Source organism: Carcharodon carcharias, chromosome 21, assembly GCF_017639515.1.
Source record: "Carcharodon carcharias isolate sCarCar2 chromosome 21, sCarCar2.pri, whole genome shotgun sequence".
Taxonomy (NCBI): Eukaryota; Metazoa; Chordata; class Chondrichthyes; order Lamniformes; family Lamnidae; genus Carcharodon; species Carcharodon carcharias.
In genome coordinates, this window is record NC_054487.1 from 63,489,000 (window position 1) to 63,510,965 (window position 21,966).

Below are 21,966 nucleotides of genomic sequence, written 5' to 3' on the forward strand. Positions count from 1 at the left end.
GTCACAACTGCCAATCAGCACCAAAGCGTAGGGAATCTCATTAGGTGGTTGAGTTTTCCTGGCCTGGGGGAGTGTATTGTGGCCCTGCTCGAAGCAGGCAGCTAATCAAACAGCTCTGTAAATAAAATTTGTTGTTCAATTAAAGAAGCCTCTTGGTCCTACATCTCTACACGCTGTAGTTGTGACTATTGCGGGGAGAAGGGTTTCATCACAAAGTTGGCAGACAATACTGTGCATCCCATTGCCTTGACACTCCAAGAGGTACTGATGCTACTTCCAAGTGGTGATTTCGGGAGACCAAAACAGCATTCAGGTAGATTCTGGAATTGCACATTGTCACTTCAGACAATGTGGAGGGGAGCAAAGGAATAGCAGTGAGTCTGTGAAACAAAGCAAAACAGCATTTCTCATTTATAGTGACGCATGGGGTCAGGTTATTTGATCATCTTGGACTTCACAAGGGCCAGGGCTGGCCATGAGGCCACACTGGTTGTGGGTAAGAGGAGGCATCTCAAGATAGGGCAGCCAAGTGTCTGTCCTCGTCATGCTGAGGTGCTCTGCCTCCATATTAGGGTTAGGATAAATGCAGCTCAGGACCTTTAACTTAAACTATCGATGTCAGTGTCATTTTGAGGGGTGTACCACATCTAACTGAGTCATCTCTAAAGTACAGTCACAGCAGCGGTATTTCATTGGCTGCCATGTCCCAAGTGTTATGTTTCTGTTTCACCGTCGATGTAACACTTTGTGCAAGGCTGTGTTAGTTCCGGTGGATCTCCTTGAGCCTTGCCAGATTGAAGGCATGCAGGCAGTAGCCCACTAAGGATCGTCCAAGTGCCCTGGTGTCTTACAGTGTGCTGTTGCGGCTGGGATGCTGGATGGCTGTGTGACGAGGCAGCACTTTCTGATATCCGATGCCGGGATATGCTCCTCCAGATAGCACCTCATCTCAGCATGCCCTCGAGGCTTGCTCATCCTTCAAAGCATCAGGGCAGTGTATGCTTGCTGTGCAATGATGCACTGTCACCTGGAAGTTCATGGATGAAACCAGAGGAATAGCTATGCCGGCCTATGATGGAGGAGAGTTGTTCAGGAGGATCCTCAGTGCACCTCATCATCGTCCTCCTGGAATCTGCTGGCAACGAGGGCCTCACGAGCACGCCTGGTTTGTCTGGCCTGTGCAGTGGTCTTTTCACCTGCATCCTCAACTTTCATGACCTCATCACCAATATCCCCTTTGAGGTCCTTTTCATCAGAGAAGATGTGCAGTTCCTCCATCTGATCATCTGCCAAGTCCTCCCCGCTTTGCAGCGCCAGGTTGTGTAGCATGCAGCAAGCCACTGTAATGCATGAGACCCTCTGGGAGTGTATTGGAGCACTCTGCTATATCCTCAATCTCATCCTTTGTGGATAACCCTTGTCCCCAAGGAGCCAACAGTGCATCCTGCATGGTCCCTTGAAAATGTCAGAGATCTGAGACCTAAGTATATGAGTCGTGGACACTTCCTGAGTATCTGGCCCAAATTTGCATGATAAGTTTGTTATGGTTGCACACCAGCTGCGCATTGAGCAAGTGGTAGCCAATCCAGTTGACGTACTGGATTGCCTATTACCAGAGAGCATGAGTGCAGTCGATGGCAACCTACACATGTGGGAGACTGGAAAGCTCAGCAAAACTCAGTGCTCTTGCTTCCTGGCTTGCTTGATCTTTGTCAACGTTGACAAAATGGTGAGCCCTTGCAAAAATGGTGTCTCTGACCTCCTCGATGCATTTGTATGTGGACGCGTGTGCGATGCCACGGAGGTCCCCAGTAGAGCCCTGGAAGGAGCTACTACCGTAGAAGTTGAGTGCAGTGATTACTTTCACAGTCACTGGCAATGGATGCGCTCCAAGTCCCCGTGGTGCCAAATTTGCAGATAACACATGTGACATCAAACACCCTGGGTCTAGCAAGGTGCCTATGAGTGACGGCTCTCCGAGGATCACCCTCTGCGACTGAAGAAGGACCAGCTGCCCCTTGGTTTTGAGGATTCTGCTCCTCCCTTTGGCGAGCCAGGCACCTCTGTTACATTCTTCTCATTCTTCTCTCCTGCCTATATGCAATAATGCAGACAGCGATAACACCAGACTCCATCTTCTTAATGGTCACCTCACTACAGTATCGATGAGAAACATGCAAGAATCGGAATTTGTTTCCAAAGGTCCACTTTCTGTAAAGGAATCGTCTGTGATTGTGGACTCGAGGCCGTTTTATGCATGCTGGAGAGTACTGTCTCCTTAAATGATGCCCAGTGCAAGGTATGCATGAATGTACAGCACAACGCCACCGCCACCCCAGCCCATATGACTGACTGCCGACAGCATCTGCCAGGCAACTGGATGTTCTGCTTTCAGCCCAGGTGCCTGGATCATCATTACCTGCACTCCAAGACTGTACTGTTTGGACTAAACATGAATTTTCAGTGAGTACGTGAGATTCATTTAGGGGTCTGGAGGCTTCTCCTCTGTGATTGGTGCTTGGCCATATTTTCAAGTGGGTTCTCAAGTTTGTCCAGTCACCCAATAGTTTTGCAGCTCCATAATACTCTGGTGAATTTGAAGGCTGCAAATGGGCTAAATCTAGGGGAACAAACATTGCCACATTGAGGGATCAGTATTGCATGAATGGGCCTCATTGCTTCATTTTCCTGACTCCCCGCACATCAGTTGAACAGCAATTGACCTGTCTCAGCTGTGCTTCTGTCTTCATTTTGGAACTATCAATTCAGTTGGGCCCTTTTATACTCCCCTCCGCCCCTCCCCCAACCCCGGTCATATATCTCAGTGCAACCTTCCCTGCTTGTTGCCCCCAATGGAGCCCTTGCCCTGCAGCTCCTTCCTTTCCCTCAGTCCTGTCTGCCCCCTTCTCCAAAGGAGCCATTGCCCTGCAGCACAGTGAAAGCCACCCCTGCCTTAATCCTGCCGTGGTAGCTGTAGAGACTTTCCTGTGAGACCCCCCCTGAAACTGATGCAGTGCAGTCTGCGAAGCCTGCTGCTGACATCTGCAAGCGAAGTGCAGGCTGCCAGCTGCACATTGTTTAAATCCTCTTGTGAAACATGTTGTTTTAATTGCACGCCAACACGGGCTCTTAATCCAGCATGGAGGGATGATTCTGGCGATCAGGTGTCATAATGAGATGCTGATTTATGCAAATAACGTTCATGGCGTTTGGCAGCAGGAAATGCAGCCTGCCATTGATGGCTGAAACGCACAATCACTTCCTCGTTTTACATCGTTGTAAGACTGGCTTTGGGCCTTCTCATGAGATTTAGCTCTTGTGCCCGCCATGATGCCCGCTGCAATCGGGAGTGGAAAGTCCCGGCAACTGGGTCAAACTTGATTGCTAAATGCCTTGTTCCAGGCTGTAAAATTCCATGATTCTATGTGTGTTTTCATGACAAGCTGCTGAATATTTTGGACAGCTGTTTCATACTACTGCCTTTCTGTGGGAGTTTGCAACGTTAATTAGCCAAGGAAGTGATTTTTTGCTTATTTTGGGTATTCATAAAGAAGAATTTAGAGATGAATGGATGCTAAATAGGATAAGCTTATTTCTGACCACATCATCACATTTTTAACCTTTTGCACCACTGGACAATGTAGGCAAACACTTAATCTGTATTTGGAAAACCAAATATAAATATTTTTATTAATTATTACAGTGACAATAACAATACATAAAAATGACAACATGGAAACAGACCATTTGGTCCTGCTGGTGTGTCTTGTAATTATCCTCCACACGAGTCGTAACCTTAATCTAATGTGTTTATCCTTTCCTATTTTCCTTTGCTTCCTTTTCTTCAACTGCATATGTAGCTTATTCTAAAATGTGGTACTCATCTCTGCTTCAATCACTAACTCCAGAAGTGCATTCCATGGCATCATAGACCTCTCCTGCCCTCTGCCCTAAGTCTCTTACATTTAGTTCTATCCTATACCTTCAACCATCAACAAGCATTTGTTTCAATCTACTTGCTCCAACCTTTCATAATTTTAAACATCCACATCAAATCACCCATAAAATTTCATTAGAGCAGTATTTGTTTTTGGACAAAATCAATGCCTTTTCTTGTGTTTTTAATCTCGATAATTTACTGGATTGGCGAGAAGTCTGTCAGCACCTTTTGTTTTTTAGTTGAATATAAAATCAAACACAGTGGTCAGGCCAATAGGGAGGCGCTCTAGCTTCGAAGCAGCAGTAGGTGCTATGGTAGGAAGTGAAGGAGAAGATGCCCCAAGATATTAAATTTAAAGCTGGACCATTATGTGGGGGGCGACTTGGGGGGATGGGATGCAGCTGGAAGGAGTGTAGGAGGCATTCTATAGGTTGGCTGCTGCAACTGAACCCAGACAGGCAGGGAGGGCCTCTAAGTCTGCCTGGTGTGCTGCCTCCCCACACCCGCACGGTTTGCAATAGGCCTTTAAATGCGCAGTTGGCAACTGGCCACTTTCAGGCAGGTGTTCCTGCTGCACCTCCTCGTGCTGCCTCTGGGAAAGTGGTCTGGAGTGGGATGAAGCCAGGAAACTGGCACGCCAGCCAGTGGTGTGAAATTCCTCACCTGCCTGCCTCTGTGTCCACCTCAATCAGGGGCTAGAAATTTAGCACTTCAGCGCAGCACTGAGGGAATGTTTCTCAATCTTTCAATGAGATGTTAAATCGAGGACCAATCTGCTCATAAAAGATCCTATGGCACTATTTTGAAGAAGAGCAGAGAAAGTATCCCTGATGCTCTAGCCTATATTTATTCCTTATTCAAGATCCCAAAAATCGTAAAATCGCTGTGTGGTCGGGGTGGGTGGGAGCCCGGAGGGATCCTGTCCCTTCAGTTTCACACTTCTCCTCCCCTCCACCCCACTGATTCTAAAAAGCCACAGGTAGGGGAGCATAAAATTCTGTTATATACATAAATAGTTTCATATGAAAGTACTTCCAGATCCTACTTTCCCCTTTAAAATGTTCACAACAGAAAGACCTTAAATACAAGCCAAAGTAGTGATCATACTCAATGTAATAGATATGAATGTTTTCTTTTCTCAGACAGAAACTGAGCTTCGGTGGACCGATACATCTCCCTATAATTTAAGCAGTATTTTGAGGCAGACTCTGCCAATGAATGAGAGTGATTGCTATGCATTACAGTTGAATCCAGTGGGTCAAGGCTTTGTGTTTACAGGGCTTTTCTGCTTCTTGCCTCTGCCATACATTTGTGAATATGAAGGTAAATTACTTTTAATCAGCTGATTCTACACTGCAGCAAATGTTAACACACAAAATTATGTTTACTGAGTTAACCAAAGCAAAAGTGATATTTGTTTTATTTGTATTTTTATAGAGGCTGTGCAATGTGACTTTGTGGCTAATGAAAAAGATTGATGATGCTTCGTTATCTGACTAAAGCCTCAGTGAATTATGTCGGTCTAGCTAATGTGTTATTTTTCCAAGGACCATTTTAACCTGTTGTGTGACCCCTTTCTTATAACAAACATTAACTGATTGTACAATATTATTTTAATTATGGCTTTAAAGACTAAAATAACATTATGGATTATCCCAATGGGATTAACCGTGACTTCAAGACATTGAATTGTACTTTGTTGCAGATATGTGGTGGTTGATGATTGCTGGAGACCTTGGTAGCTTATGTAGATCACAGATCAGTTGAAAATAGTGGCCAAAGTTTTCACTATCATTTTTATTGTAACAATAGCAATTTTCCAAGAAATGGACACTGCAGCAAATAATTGTGTCCCAGTGACCATAGTTAAATTTTAACATCAAATAAGTTTAGTTACAAAATGAAAACTCACTGCCAACCCTAACCCTAATCTTGTTCAAGACCACCAAATCCATAATAAGTCACCTCTGGAATTTTGCATGCTTTCCTTTTACTTTATTTTGGACGTGCTGTTTGTCTTTGCAATTCTAGACCTGTTAATCTACTGATCTATTGATAGTTTTGTTGCTTCAGGTATCCATCTTGTGGTTTACTATCTGGAGATCAAAGTTTCAGAACCAGATCTGTAGAATTATTTAGTTGATCAATGACAAAATATCCGAAGTGACTCTTCTTATTCTATTTAGTTCATTTTTATGTTCATACTTTGAAAGAAGTTTGTGGTGTCTTTGTCTATCATGTTTTTGAGTCTGAATTTTTTCTGTGATGCTAGGTTTGTGTGAAGCTGGTGGAGGACCTGGAAACCTGTCTTATATTCTTAAGACATTGATTATGTTAAATGTATTTGTTGGTTTTGTTGTGCTTGGAGTTGTAATTAGTGGCTGAAAGTGCATTTCTTCCCAAATGTAACATTTGCCTACAGTTCTTATTGAACTTCTGTTTCTATGAATAATACTGGTACTTGGTTACCTGGAATATTATCAGTGTATTTTGAAGTTTTTCAGATTTACATGAATTGCTAATGAAACACTTGTTAACATTGGTTTTAATAGTTTTTATTTGCTGTTGCATCAACTTATATTTTTCTACTTTGTGACCTCGATGGCAATGTTAGGACATAATATGGAAGCTTCACTGCTGATGGGTGACACAATGCTAGGAAGCCGAAGGGTGCAGAGTTCATTATTGATAGGTAGATTTAGTTGAAAGTGAATTATACCTGTTTGCACAGAATGTGATACTTTGCACCCTTTTGCCAACTTCAGAATTTCACCAAAACTAAATCATCTATGTTGAGGTAAATTTTTATCCCTTATCTCTTATGGAACCTACTAAATCAGGTTGATCCTGTAACTAGTGTGTGATCCTCCCAGCCAAGTATTTCTTTATGTCCTCCGTCCAATCGATGCTTAACATCCAGGTGTCAAACTGAAAGTCTATCCCGGCTCAGTCCATGGGTTCTCCAACTATGAATTTATGCTTTGTTTTAATACTGAGTATAAGAATTTTACGGTAGCCATTTTTAAATGTGTTGTTCTTCAGCCTTAGTTCTTCCAAAGATGATTAGACTAAAATTAGAAGATGTTAAAGAAAATGAAGCCACCATTGTCTGGGATGATTTGCAGGATTTATTCACATCAAGATCTGAGCTATTTATTTGGTTCCAAACTATTTCTGGTGAAAGAAAACTGTATTCCCACAGTGTATTACTAAATACTACTAAAACAGCTATTCCTGGGCTGCACCCTGGACACCAGTACTATTTTGCATTAATGATGAGAGACAGCGCAGGTGCTCGAAGTCCGCTTACTCCAGTTTTGAACGTAAAAACAAGTAAGTTTTGATGGTGTTATACTACTAGAAGATGATGTAGCATCTTAGTTGGATTCTGAGTGATGGCAGATCTGAATGTGGAGTGCTGGTTGTATTTTTAATATGTTAACCTGTGTATCTTGTCATAAATTTTATAAACATTTACAAACTGAATAGAATTGTTAAAAGCACACCGTGGGTGCAATTTCACGGCCTCACTTGCTGGTGGGATGTTCTGGTCCAGCCAAAGTTAATGGACTTTTGAAGGAGTTGCCACATTTTTCTGCCCTGCCCCCGCCATGATGTGGCTGTAAAATTCTGCGCCATGGGATAGTATTTGAAAATTTAATTCAAAATGAGAGGTTGAAAATCTTTCCTCCATGATTTCAACAAAAAAGTCACCAATCCTGTCAGTAGCAACTGCTGAAGGCATATGCCACAAGTGCTTAGGAGAAGGGGACAACTGAGGACAATTAACCCTGCTCTATTCTCGTGACTTTAGGTAGCTGGCATTGAAACTAGTCTGAAATTCCACTGAATGCCAGAAAATAGTTCACAATAAAGTACTTTGGAAGCGTAATCACTGTTATAATGTAGGTGAATGTGGCAGTCAATATTTGCACCCAGCAAGGTCCCATAAAATCAATCATCAAATAGTCTATTATAGTTATGTTTGTTGAGGGATAAATGTTGGATACTAGGAGAACTCATGCTCAACTTTGAAAAGTGCTGCACAGGTTTGTGGTTTAATGCCTTATTTGAAAGACAGTCCCTCCGACAGTGCAGCGTTGCCTCTGTTCTAAATTGAAGTATCAGCCTACACCATATACTCAGCTCTCTAGAGAGGGGTTTAGAATCCACAGGTGGAATATTAAGAGAAGAATATTAAGAGATTTTGAATTATAACATACTATGTTATTTCATGCTTTTAATTATAACTCTTCATTGGGAAAAGCTTTTTTTTTTGCTGTTCCTTAATTACAAAATGACATTAATGTACAACAACCCTGTGATGGAGCAAGGCATTATTAGCAGGCATATATTATCACCATGTCTAGAAGTAGTATAGCAAATTGTTTTTATTTGAAGATTCCAGTCATCCTTATTACCTTTATCTGTCTTGTTATTCTGCTACAACTGCAATTTACAATGTCAAATTCCCTATTTATCGTAATTATCATAGCACTCTTAGTAATTTTACACTGACTTGCTTGTGTAGCACTATCATTTGTTACAAATAAAAGATAAGGAATGACATCATTACAAATTGTAGATTATAAGGATAAAACATTTGATTCTGATTCGCAGGAATGCAGTATGTTGCCATTTTTAATTGGTGACTGGTGAATTCCCTATTCAAATCCTATGTAGTGTATTTTATGGAATTCTTGTAATATTTCATTTTTGGAATTCAGAGGACACTTTGAAAGCTAAAGCAGTTTATTAGTTTAGGAAGTTGAAGGAGACAAGCTTATATTTAATGTAACTGACGTGGAATTCATGGTTTATATTTAGCTATCTACACTTTTGAAATAACAATAAAAAGGCAAGCATCAATATTAAAGATAAAATCTGCCTAATAAAATACTGTAGAAATTTGATGAAACTCTATATATGTTTTCCTTGTACTTAAATTATAAAATCATGTACATTTTTTAGTGTTTTTGGTGCAAAGATACAAAATTTAATCTTTGTGCTACTTGAGCACTCATGTATTTTTTAACTTTGAAATTTATATTCCTGCTATTAAACAGGACCAAATCCACCGAAGAATATTACATTTGGAGAAGTATCTTCCACTGCACTACAGGTTCTTTGGGCTCCTCCAGACAAAACAGAGAATGCATCATTTCATCATTATCTGGTCAGTTACATGGCTTTTGGATCAAAAAATCTAGGAACTGAAGATGTTAAAGGAGGCGAAACATCCTTAGTACTTAGGAATCTTAAGCCATTCCACTCCTACAAAATTTATGTACAGGCAGTGGCTGAAGGTGGATCACTAAGTTGTGCTGAAGGACCATTGTTTGCAACTACAGGTAAATGTTGCTGTAATGGATTAATTATTTTCATGTAAAGTACAGGTCCACTGGGACTGAATTTATGTTCATTTGCAATCATTTCAGACTTTGTTATATTTGGTTTTGTCCTGAAATATCATTTGTATCAAGTAGCATCTGGGAAATTTCTCTCTGTAATTAAAAAAAAACAAAGTATAACACAACGAAAAGGACTTTTGGTCCATCAGAAACACTGCATAAAAGTATGGTAAAGTTGATTGTGTGTTTGACTTTAGTATTGAGATGGAATAGATAGGTCTGAGATATAATACATTTAAATCTTTAGAGCCTGCACATTGAAACTAATCTTGCATTTCGAATTTACTAATCACTTGCTATTTATTGTGAATTTAGCTCCCAGTCCTCCAGTCAGTATTTATGTTGACAACGCAGATGTTTGGGAGAACAGAATCACTGTGCACTGGGAACCACCATTAGAAGGAAGTGATGAATACCATCTTCAAATACAAATGAGCAATGATAACAATGAAGTAAAAGAATATTCAGTGATAAATGCAACAGTATTTCAATTTAATTTTATGATCCCAGGTGTCACATATAACATTGGGGTGATGGCAGTGAAGAGTGGGAAGAGAAGCGAACCAAAATTTGTTACACAAACGACAAGTAAGTCAGCGTTCTAAGACCTGAGGTTCACTGGGGACTCAGTGAAGTTGTAGTGGCTCACTGGTATGCTGTGAAAGATGAGGCATATTAGCTCCCATAGGGAAAAATGCGAGCCCTACAGATGGGGTTGAGGCCTGGCATGTGGTCTGGATGTCTGAGGAGGAAGGGTTCGGCTTGGCTGGTTGTATAAATCTCCATCATCTTAGGGAAGGTGGTGCCAAGTGGTGTGTGTTCTCACTTGCCCCATGAAAATGAGCTACCCTCACACTGACCCTGCAAACTATGATGGGGATCACTGTAGGAAAGGAACAAGCAGGGTTTCATCATGGAACTTTAGTGGTCTTGTATTAATGTTGTTAAAAAAAGAAAATAAATGCTCATTGCTGATGACTGATTTTCTGATTGATTTTTAGAAGGATCACAAATTGAATTCGTATAAAGATTTGGAGTTACCTCAGATACTTACTTTTATTATTCCTCACACTCATCTTTGGTTTGGTCCTGAAATCCTGCTTAGTATGTGTACCATTTGTAAAGAATTGTCTTTATTGCTGTTGCTATTGCTATGAAGTAGCAACCTACAGATAACACCCAAATTCTTGCTTCTTGCTATTGTGCCTGCCCCCAACCCCGCCATGATTTTACGAGTGATGGGGGGGGTGGTGCTGGGTAGGCTGCCTGCCTATCGTGAAATTGAGGCCATTAAGTGGGAAATTAATGTCCAATTAAGGGTTTCATCCCACCACTGCTCCAACTTAATGCGTGGCAAGAGAGGCCTACACCCAAAGTGTAGACCAGTAGGTCTAATGCTGCTGGCTAATGGAAGCCACCCACACAGTTTAGCTTCACAGTGTCCACCTCCTCCCCTGCCCTGTCCAAAATGCCACCCCCTCCCCACACCTCTCCTCACAGGAGCCTGCCAACCCAGCCCCAACGAGATCCCGGACTTACCTGGGTTTTGGGGTACCTTCCTCCGGGGCTTCCTGCAACACTGACCACTGATCCTGGTTGGTGCAGAGCTGATGGTCTTCGAAGCTCCATAAAGTAGGACATCATCCTGGAGATGGATAGATGTCCCACCTCATACTAATTAAAATCCCGTCACCCGAAAAATTAAAACGGGGTGAGCTGGCCAATCAGAGGTGCGCTTGCCCCTGACACTTTTTATCCATTCATGGGATGTGGGTGTTGCTGGCTAGGCTAGCATTTATTGTCCATCCCTAATTGCCCATGAGAAGGTGTTGGTGAGCTGCCTTCTTGAACTGTTGCAGTCCATGTGGTGTAGGTACACCCACATTGCTGTTAGGGAGGGAGTTGGAATGCAGGGAGCTCACCCTCAGTGTATAATCCAGCCTAACATCTTTGAAGTATGGGGAAACCCTAAGAGACAACTTTTGATTTGCTGGCCCCAACCACAAACTCCATTCTCTAGCCACTGATTTCATTGGGCTTCCTAGTTATTGCCTCAGGCTGAACAAGACTGTTCACAACCTCAGCTAATGCTGAGCTGAGTTTCCAACACCAAATCCTCTCCATCCCAAAGATTGCCTACTTAAGTCTGTGCAACATTGCCCATCTCCACCCCTGCCTTTTCCCATTTAGTTCCAGATCCAACTATTTTAATCCCGCCTATGTGTAGATTTTTTTTCAAATTGCAAAATTATCTTCTTCTTTTTCAGAGCCTAAACCAGTTGAAATAGTTGTTCCCATTGACGTTCAGACTCACTCAACAGTGCTCTATGTTGGAATGCCAAAAGTTGGCTTATTTGATGGAATTAATGTTACATGTGAAGATGGAAGTAAAAGAATCCCTACAGATAAAATAGATGTTAATATAACCATAGAAAACCTGACACCAGGCAAAGAATATATCTTTGCTGTATATGTAACCAGTGGCAATATGAAGAGCAAAGCCTACAGAGTTCCTGTTGTGAAAACATGTAAGTATCTACGATTGTGATTTGCAAACATCTGTAACTTGTGTATGAACTTTAACATTTTTCACCACATAGTCTCATGTTTTAGCAATTCTTGATAATTTTTTCACTGGGTTTGAAAAAAAGAGCCTCATTCAATGTAGAGGGCAAAAAACAGATGCTTAAGTCTACAAATTGAAATGTGAAGGCAGGCTTTGGCTAGGCTTAAAGGTTTTGGATGCAAAAACTTAGTTTGGAGTGATTTTAGGTCAAGTAAGATGGCTCGATGATGTAGAAGCATGGTATATTCATCATTTTGTGTTATTATGCAGGCAAGCTATTTAATTGAATGAAGTGAATCTGATCAAAACTGTTGCTCTAGCATTCATTCGATTTGAAATAAAACATCTTCACAATAGATAGCTGGCCTCGTCTTATAACATGTTTCTTTTATCTCTTTTAAGCAGAGTGAAAAGCACGTGTGCTAGAAATACCAGTATCTAGTTCAGATCACAAAGGTGCCTGATTGTCATACTCTTGAGTTATATTTATTGTAAAGTTAGATATTGGGTGACATGGAAGACCGTTAAACATTAACTGCTTAGTCTGCTTATGGCACTGTTGCACTGGAGAGAATATCTAAAGCAAGACCATAAACGTGTAACAAATATACTGTCGGAATGTTTTCACTTAGGCACATAAAAGTAGAAAGCAGAATTAATGACGTATGTAAATGAATCAATTCCATCTAAAAATACCAAAATACATTATAGCCAAATATTTGAGCAACGGCTGACTATAAAATCGATTTACCTGCAACTGTGCATTGATTAGTCTGACACTGACCCATTAAGTTTCTTTTCAGGTAGTTAATTATCTTTGTATTTTTATTCTAGGTTTGGTACCACCCACAAATTTACGTGAAGGAAAAGTCACAGAAACATCGTTGGAATTACTGTGGGATAAAGCAGAAGGCCATTTCTACCAATATGAAGTGCAATGTGCAAACTGTGATAAGCAGCTTGTGGTAATCTCAGATTGTTGTTGGTTCATTAAAATGTACACAATTATGCAGCATGTACTATAATGTGTTTGAACATTTAACTGAAAATTTTCAGCTGGACTTTGAAAATGTTATAAAATGACAATTGGTGCAGATAAACTAATGGTGCTATATTATTTTTGGCAAGCATGCTCTTATTAAAAAAGAATCTATCTGTATTTATCCCTTTAATTAAATATATTTGATAATGTGATGCACATTAAATTATAGAAGTATAAAAACAACATATTTATTGTATTGTTTATTAATTTCAGGTTCAAAAGGTTGACCAAGAGTGTGTGGTATTTACATACCTGACACCAGGAAAACTGTATAATATTTCACTTCGAACAGAAAAGGAAGGCTATCGAGATAGCATACCTGTGAAACAATTAATACGTACATGTAAGGTTCCACTTTGTTAATATTTATTTAAATATTTTCTCCTGAGTTAACTTAATTCAGTGTAGTAGTTAAAATGTGTTGTCTGGTGAGGGAACCTACGCTAAAGGGCCTTCCTTTTGTTCTTTAACTGTTCTATACTTTTCTTTCCAAGCTTAAAAGTGTTAATGGAAATTAGACAAAGAAAATTCTACATTATCAACAACAACAATTTTTAACATCCAAAGGCATTACACAAGTGGAATTAAAGAGGAAACTGGAGATTGAGGCATTGAAAGATGGGTTAGGAATGGCAACTGATAAACCTGTTCAAACAAATGGGTTTTAAGGAGGTTTGAAGAGAAGTGGATAGGTAAAAAGCTTTAGGTAGTGACTTTTGAAGAATAGAATGAAGACAACTGAAAAATCCAATATCAATGATAGCGCAGAGTGGGCAGGGAGTGGAGGGTTGGATAGTGTCATAGCATAAAAGGCCAGTGTCTGAGGCCAAAGGACGTGCAGGTTTATGAGGCTGGAGAAAATTGCAAAGATAAAGTGATGCAAAGTTGTGGTAGAGTTTAAGGATCAAGAGTTCATATTTAATACATTGGGGAATAGGGAGCTAGTATAGGTCATTAAGGGTTGTGGGTGATACTCAAGCGAGATGTATTGTGATATGGGATAGGAGCAGTTGAATATCATTGAGTTGGAATTTAGAACAGGTGTAGGACAGGGTCCCAGAAAGACCTTATTGAAATATAAGGCAACAAAAACATATATAAGGAAAGGTTTTCATAACAGATGGACTGAGGTCATGAAGGAACTGTATTGGAGGTAGATAGAACGTGGGGTTTAAAGCACATCTCATGGTTGAACATAGTCTGGCCCAGCCTTGACTGACTGTCAAGCTAACAACTTGCTAAGATCTCATCTTCACAGAGTACGGGTGGTGAGATTTGTGCTTCATTTTTATGAAATTGCTCTGACTTCAGCTGGAAGGCAGCAGTTACATCCAAGTCAGAAATTTGACTGGGAATTAGCTTGGATGGGGGCAGTTCCAGCCAAACTGCTGGTGTCAACCTCACCCCAAAGCAAGTCACAGAGGCAGCTGATATACTAAAATATAGCTATCAAATCAGTCGCAATGAATGTGTAGGATAATCATATAAAGATGTCGAAGTAGTAAGTGCTTGCAGTTTTTCATTAATATATTTTAGAATGTCTGTTTTGCTTGGCCACCCAGTTCATATTAACAATGGTTTACTTATTGGGGTTGAAATAGGTCTATACCAGTAACAGGAAATGGGTTCATAGCCAATTGGCAGCCTGTTTTACGCCAGCTGCACTCACAGCACATCTCCACCTGCATATGAATCAGGATAAAAATTCAGGCACTACATGTAACGATAATATACATAGATAAGAATGAGAAAGTATCAATGAGTTTATCCAGCACAGCTATCTTTTAAACTTATATTTGGAATCTGTTTGGAATAATTTTCTTTTGATTGGAATTGGGCTGGTACTTCTGTAATTCCTGTTAAATCAGGATTCTGACTTTGTTTCTGAATGACTTGATAGTGCTGCCTTAACTTAAGGAAGACAAATCATTCACCCTTAACAAGCATATAATGATTTTGGCAATAAATAGAAATGTTAAATCCATGTTTAATTCAGATTAGCCAATACTATATTATTTGTCTTTGCTATTTTAGTGCCAAGCCCAGTGGAGTATTTGAATTATAACAAGACTTCTGATTCAGTAACTATCAGCTGGCCTCAACCTGCTCATATATTCGATGGATATAATCTTACACTATCCAGCAAAATAATCTACCAGGTTGTTAACATTCCTTTTACACATTCACGGTAAGCTGTTAATTTTGAAAATTATGATTCCCTAAGATTTTATACTGTAAACAGTTTGAGTTATGTGGTTATATTCTCAGTTTAAAGTAACTAAATTGTGAATAATATGATACACAATATATGAAACCATCTCGTTTTTTTGTCTATTCATGAAAATTATCACATTCCATCACAGTATAATTACTGGAAATATTTTTCTTTTGAGGATTAATGCACCTACTCAATGCATATCTGAGGGAGTACAATATTAGAGTGATGTCTTTCTGATGAGAAGTTAAAAGTTGAGAGCCTGCTGCCTGCTCAGGTGGAGGTTAAAGAAAGCTTGCTATAATGTTATGTTAATTGTACTGTTAAGGTTAGGGAAAAACTAGTGGAGGGTATTGACTGATTAAGTATCTTGAGCATGTAAAAAAAGGGACAGTCTGTCCCTTTTCTGCAGCTATGTTTGTGGCCAGGTGGCGCTGGAGAGGTAGCACACAGTGTCCACCGGTGTATGCTTGAGGCCTTCTGCGACCAGTGGGCGCCGTGGGGCTGGGGTACATCATCACCCCCCGGGAATAATATTTTGGTTTAATTAGTTAAGTCTCTTATCACGTTTTTGTTTTAGTTACAGTGCCCTGCCAGGGGCTGTCATCCCCCACCCCTCACTTATTGATTTATGTTTAATTTATTGATTTTTTTTCTTGACTAAAAAGCCTATAAAAAGGGATAGCTTGGACACTAGGTTGGTTGGTAGGTAGGCAGCAGACATTTGTAATGCTGCATTGTGTAAATATGGAAGCTATCAAGAAAGGGATTTGCACCTAGTTTCATATTTCACCATCTGGCTTGAGATCCATTTATCATGTATAGCACTATTGAAGAAGAACAGGGGGAGTTCTGCTGGAGTGATAACCAATATTCATTCTTCAACCAACACCACCAAAACAAGTTGATTCATCATCCAACATTTATTATTTGCAAGATCATGCTTTGCACCAATTGACTTCTATATTTGCCTACAAAATAGTAACTCAGAAACAGGAGCAGGTCATTAAGCCCCTCAAGCTTTGTCCACTGTCATTCAATTGCTCACCTGTACCTTAACCACATTCCAATTGCCTTGGCCCTGTAACCTTTAATATCTTTGCCTAACAAAAACCTATCAGTCTCAGATTTGAAATTTTCAATTGACCTAGGCCAGGACCTTCCAGCCCCACCTCGGCAGATGTGCTGAGCCATTCAAATGTCGGCTGACTTTGGCGGGACTGGAAGATCCTGCTGGTGGGAGGGACCGGAAAATTCCGGCCCTGGTCTCAACAGTTTTTTTGGGGAGACTGTTCCCCAAATGGATGCTTTCTGACATTGCCTGGATGGTCGAGCTCTAAGTTTAAGAATATGCCCCCTATTCTGTACTGTCCCACCAGAGAACGTAGCTTCTCTCTAGCTACATTATTAACTCTTTAAATCTTCTTCAACACCATAATTAGATGATCATTTAATCTTCTATACACAAGGGAATAAAAATCTAATCTGTGCAAACTATCCTCATAATTTAATGTCTTTAGTCCCAGTATTATTCAGGTCAATCTGAGCTACACCCTTGCAAGACCAATATATCCTTCCTGAGGTGCAACTCTTAGAAATGAATACAGTACCTGAACTCTAAATGGGGTCTAATAGCTTTACATATGGTAACACAACTTCCATCCCTCTCTATTCGAGCAAAAAAGATCAATGTTTTGCTGACCTTTTCGATTTTTTTTTGTACCAGTCCGCTAGCTTATAGTGATTTCTGTACTTAGACTCCAAAATCTTTCTCTTCCCCATAGTTTCTAGTTTGTAGCCATTTAGAAAGTACTCTGATCAATTTTTCTTAGGTTCAAAGTGGATAACTTTACATTTTCCCACATTGAACTCCATATGCCATAGTTTTGCCCACGCAGTGAATTTATCAATGGCAACCTACCTGCTTCTGTCTACACTATTTACTTTGCTACCTAACTTGCTGTCATAAGAAAACTTAACTATGCTTCTTTCTCTCTATCTATCTATCTAATATATATATATATATATATATTATATATATACACACACCCCAATGACTACACTTCAAAAATAATTAATTGGCTGTGCAGTGGGTTGAATTGTTCTGAGGATGTGAAATCACTACATCAATGCAAGTAGAATAATTAGTACTTGAACTGCCAACAGCTTCATCGAACGAAAGCAGAAAATAGCACAATAGCAAATTAAACTTTTAAAATTTTTTTTGCTGGGGCCTTTACCTAATTCTTTACCAAAATTTTCTTTTGTGTAGCTATAAACAGACGTTATGAAAACCCGTGGAACTTGATTTTATTCCTTTTGTGGTGTTGACCATAATTGACTTGCAACTTTATTAGTAATGAGCTTTCAGGTCAGCTCATTTAGAGACATAGGTCATATCTCAAGAATCTTCATAATGTGGTCCCATTTGATTACAAATTCATATGAAAATGTTAACCTGTTTAAAAAGTTCGTTAAACATTGTGCTGAATATTTAAGCACAGTACTTGGAGTAAATTGAGTAAAATTCCAAGTCTGAAATGTTAACTCTGTTTCTCGCTTCACGGGTGCTGCTTGATCTGTTGAGTATTTCCAGCATTTTCTGTTTTAATTAGTAATTTTATTTTGTATATTTGCAGAACTTATAATTATGACAAGCTGCTACCAGGTAACCTCTACTATGTAAGTATTGAGACCACGAGTGCAACAAAGAAGAGCCATCCCACTACAATCAATGTTACAACATGTAAGTTTACGTTATAAGACTAAAAATACTTAGGGCTCACTATAGTCTAGAGACTGGGCTCCCCGGTGGACTCGGATGTTAGCAGGGTTCTTGAGCAGACAAGAAGGGGCCAGCAAACTGCCGTCACGTGGCAGCCAACCAGTAGGGGAAACGACATGTGGGGAACGTCTGATTATGTGGTAGGGACAGGCTTTTTAGCTGCTCTGACCAAAACTGTTGTTTCTGGTGCTTGAAGATGCTTTCCGTGTTCGCTCCACTTAATGTGTCTAATGTTGTGAGCTCCATTAAAGAATGATGAAGGCTGAGTTATACTGTTTGTAGAAAGAACAACGTTAATCCTGTTCCATACCAGGATGCTGTAAGATTACTCATAATGAAATAAAGATAGGTGATAAGTTCTGCTGTTCTTGGATCAGTTTTGTGTTACCATATATTTCAGACAACCCAGGGCCCTATGTTAGAAAATTGTGTTGCACTGAGTTTAAGATGGCAAAAATGTCACTGACTGCTACTGGCCCACGGACAGCCCCTCAGACAGTCCATCAGGCCCTCCCCCCTGATCTGCTTAATAATGTAATAGCAAACTCTTGTGGCCATTTCTGAACGTATGTGTATATATAGTCAAACCAGGATAAACTAGTTTCAGTTGGTACATATGTGGCACACCATCTCTTTTCCAATCTGCAAAGATATCACAGTTTGGCACTGAGTTGGGATTGTGGATGTCCCGAACTGAATAAATTTGATTAGAGAAGCTTCTAGCAAACCAGTAGAGGAATTGAGGTCATGTTTGCTGAGAAATAGGGTGGAATTTTACGGCCCTGGTGCAGCGGGGCAGGACCGGAAAATATGGTGAGCTGTTCAGAAGTCCATTGACTTTGGCAGGACCGAAAAATTCCACTGGTGGGAGGGTCCAGAAAATTCTGTCCAAGGTTTTAAAATCCAGTCTTATTGAAAGGCTGTTTCTACATGTGGGTGGACTGACCTTTTGTACACGTGGGTGGACTGACATTTTGAAGAACGCTGCATCAGTAGGCATTATTAAGCAACTAGGAGAGTATAGCCATGACCAAGAGTCTTATAGTGCACATGTGGAGCAGCTAGAGATGTATTTCGCTGCTAATGATATTCTCAATGCTCCTGATAATCTGGCTGTTAATCAGACATGGGGTGAAGGAAAAGTGTGATATTTCTGACTGACACAGGCCTAGGAGTGTATGAAACGTTCAGGAATTTCCTGGTAAGGCAAAAGACACACCGCTGTTGGGCATTTTGTGTAAGCTTGAGCAGCAATACAGACTAAGCCATTAGAGATTGCAGCCAGCTGTTAGTTTGGAACCAGCAATCAGATGCCCATCGAGGACATTTCAGACTTCATGGTAGCTTTGATAAAGCTGTCTATCCATTGTAATTTTGGAGAATTTCAGGAGAGCGCATTGCAAGACAGATATGTGTATAGTTTAAAGAGTGAATGCATTCCCAGTAAGTTGCTGACATAGCCAAAGTTAACTTTCGACATAGCTTGCCAATCAGCATTGTCCATGGGCATGGTGGAATGTGACTCGAGAGAAGTCAGGTTCAACAACTGTCAGTCATCTGCTGAAGTAAATAAGCTGCAGCTGAGTAAGCAGAAGGTAATTAGTAGTACCAGAGGTATGACAAAGTCCTGTTGCCGGTGTCTAGGCCAACATGGGGCACAGAATTATCCATTTCTGAAGTCAGAGTACTACAGTTGCAAGAAGGCGGGTCATCTTGCCAAGGCATATGGAAAGAATGTAAACAGAGAAAATGCTGGCTGGAGGAAATGGCAGTCACTGCATAAGTTTGTTGAGCAGCACCAGATTGTTGAGGGCTCAGTTGAGACCCATACAATCGGAAGCACAAGGTGGAAATTCACAGGGTGTCGAAGTCCAAGTAGTGTTGGATGGAGCTCCGTTAAACATGAAGGTTGACATGGGGGCATCAGTTAGTGTGATTCCTGAATCGCTATGCCGCCAGAAGTTGAGTAAGCAACTGGAGAAATCACACGTAGGATTATGAAGTTATGGAGGAGAGAAAATCCCCATAATGGGGAGTGTGTCTGTTCCAGTCACATACAAGGACCAATGTGCAAAACTGCTCATCATTGTAGTAAAGGGTGAAAAATCAGTCTTGTTAGGTAGAAACTGGTTAACAGCACTTAAGTTAAACTGGAACGAACTCTTTTGTGTAGAAGTGAAATTCGCAATGCACGACAACATGATCGCAAAGTACCCTCAGGTTTTTAGTGAAACTTGTAAACCTATTCAAGGATATAAGGCCAATGTGTGGTTCAGAGGAATGCAGGATCAGTTTACTGCAGGCCTCATCCTCTCTAAGGGAGAAAGTAGAGCAAGAGCTGAAAGACGAGATTGAGAATATTATCTGTAAAGTAAAACAGAGTAATTGGATTATTTCCATAGTGTTAGTATCAAAGTCAGATGGTAGTGTAAGAATATGTGGGATTATAAGGTAACCGTAAATCAGGTACTGGAATGTGATCCACCCGATATTTTGCCAAATGTGGAGGATCTGTTCACATAGTTATCAGAAGGCCAGATTTATTTTGAAAGTTAGGTCTGACAAATGCTTACCTGCAACTTGAGTTAAAATGATGAGACAAATTTATAAAAACAAAAAACTACGGATGCTGGAAATCCAAAACAAAAACAGAATTACCTGGAAAAACTCAGCAGGTCTGGCAGCATCAGCGGAGAAGAAAAGAGTTGACGTTTCGAGTCCTCATGACTCATGAGGACTCGAAACGTCAACTCTTTTCTTCTCCGCCGATGCTGCCAGACCTGCTGAGTTTTTCCAGGTAATTCTGTTTTTGAGTCAAATTTATAGTTGGGTCTATTTCAGTTTCATAGGTTGCCATTTTGGTATATATTCAGCTCCCACAATTTTTCAAGGGATAATGAACCAAATTTTGCCAGGAATTCAGGGTAGGGTGCTATTTGGATGACATACTCATTTCAGCTTCAAACAGGCAGACCCATGATGACAGGGCTGAATAAGGTGCTCCAACATTTGGAAAAACATAGAGTTCAGGCGAAGGCACACAAATGTGAAATGTTTAAAAAAAACTCTAGACATTTTGAGTAGTTTGTTTGCTGCTTATGGGTTTCCAAAATAAATTGTGTCTGACAGAGAATCTCAGTTCTGTTTAGGAGTTTTCAAATTTCGTGGGAATGAATGGGGTAAAGTACACTAGAGTTCCACATATCATCCTGCTTCAAATGGAACAGCAGAGTACGCCGTACAAATTGTTAAGTATGCTCTTGTTAAAAAAAAATGCTAGATACAAATTGGAAGAAATGTCAGTTGCCATTGAATGATAAACTGAATTATTTTTTGTTCATGTATTATAACAGACCTCACACTACTACCAGCAGACTGCCAGGTGAATTTTCTTAGAAGATAGCCTAGGATAAGGTCTTTATTGCTGAAGCCACATTTAGCACTATCATTAGAAGAGAAACAAACCAGGCAGAAAGGGTGTCATGATAGGAGTAGAGTGAGAGAAAGAAATGTGAAGTTGAACCAGAAGGCTAAGGTGTTGACATTTTTACCAGGAAGAGTTGTGAAAATATGTGGTCTTTGTGCATATTTTGCCAAGGTGTTTGGTAGTGGAAAGGTTAGGTTTGTACATATAAATCATGTTTTACCTCAAAGGTTCACAAAGAAGCAGGAAGTTGGGAAGAATCAAATGAGTCTGATGAGTTGGATAGTTGAGATACGAGTAGCACACTCATAGTTACTCCAACACAAGTTATGCCTGAACCTAGTTCAGATACGAGTCAGAGTCACACAGACATGCCTGATTAATTGGAAATTTCAAATGAAACTCAGGAGAAAAATCAATCCTTGTGGAGAATACTTCTCCTCAGACTCAGACCCAGATGGGCCCAGGTCCTTGCTGGAGTTCTGGAAGTTTGGGTCAAGAAAGGAGATATCATCTTAGGAATAAGAAACCAGTGATTAAGTTGGACTTGTAAACAAATGAAAAACAAAAAAATGTATATAAG

At 40.2% G+C, this 21,966-nt stretch overlaps 1 protein-coding gene across 1 annotated transcript in view; it reads left to right on the forward strand.

Moving 5' to 3' along the window:
- Positions 1-1,543: 1,543 nt before the first annotated feature.
- Positions 1,544-21,966, forward strand: part of ptprq (protein tyrosine phosphatase receptor type Q) — a 226,504-nt gene continuing 206,081 nt past the window's right edge. The window contains exons 1-10 of the mRNA XM_041215661.1: positions 1,544-1,729; positions 5,083-5,263; positions 6,983-7,273; positions 9,007-9,291; positions 9,667-9,939; positions 11,619-11,879; positions 12,752-12,882; positions 13,173-13,302; positions 14,994-15,147; positions 17,814-17,920. Of these exons, the coding sequence (XP_041071595.1) occupies positions 1,544-1,729; positions 5,083-5,263; positions 6,983-7,273; positions 9,007-9,291; positions 9,667-9,939; positions 11,619-11,879; positions 12,752-12,882; positions 13,173-13,302; positions 14,994-15,147; positions 17,814-17,920 (1,999 nt within the window). The remainder of the gene's footprint in view (positions 1,730-5,082; positions 5,264-6,982; positions 7,274-9,006; positions 9,292-9,666; positions 9,940-11,618; positions 11,880-12,751; positions 12,883-13,172; positions 13,303-14,993; positions 15,148-17,813; positions 17,921-21,966) is intronic.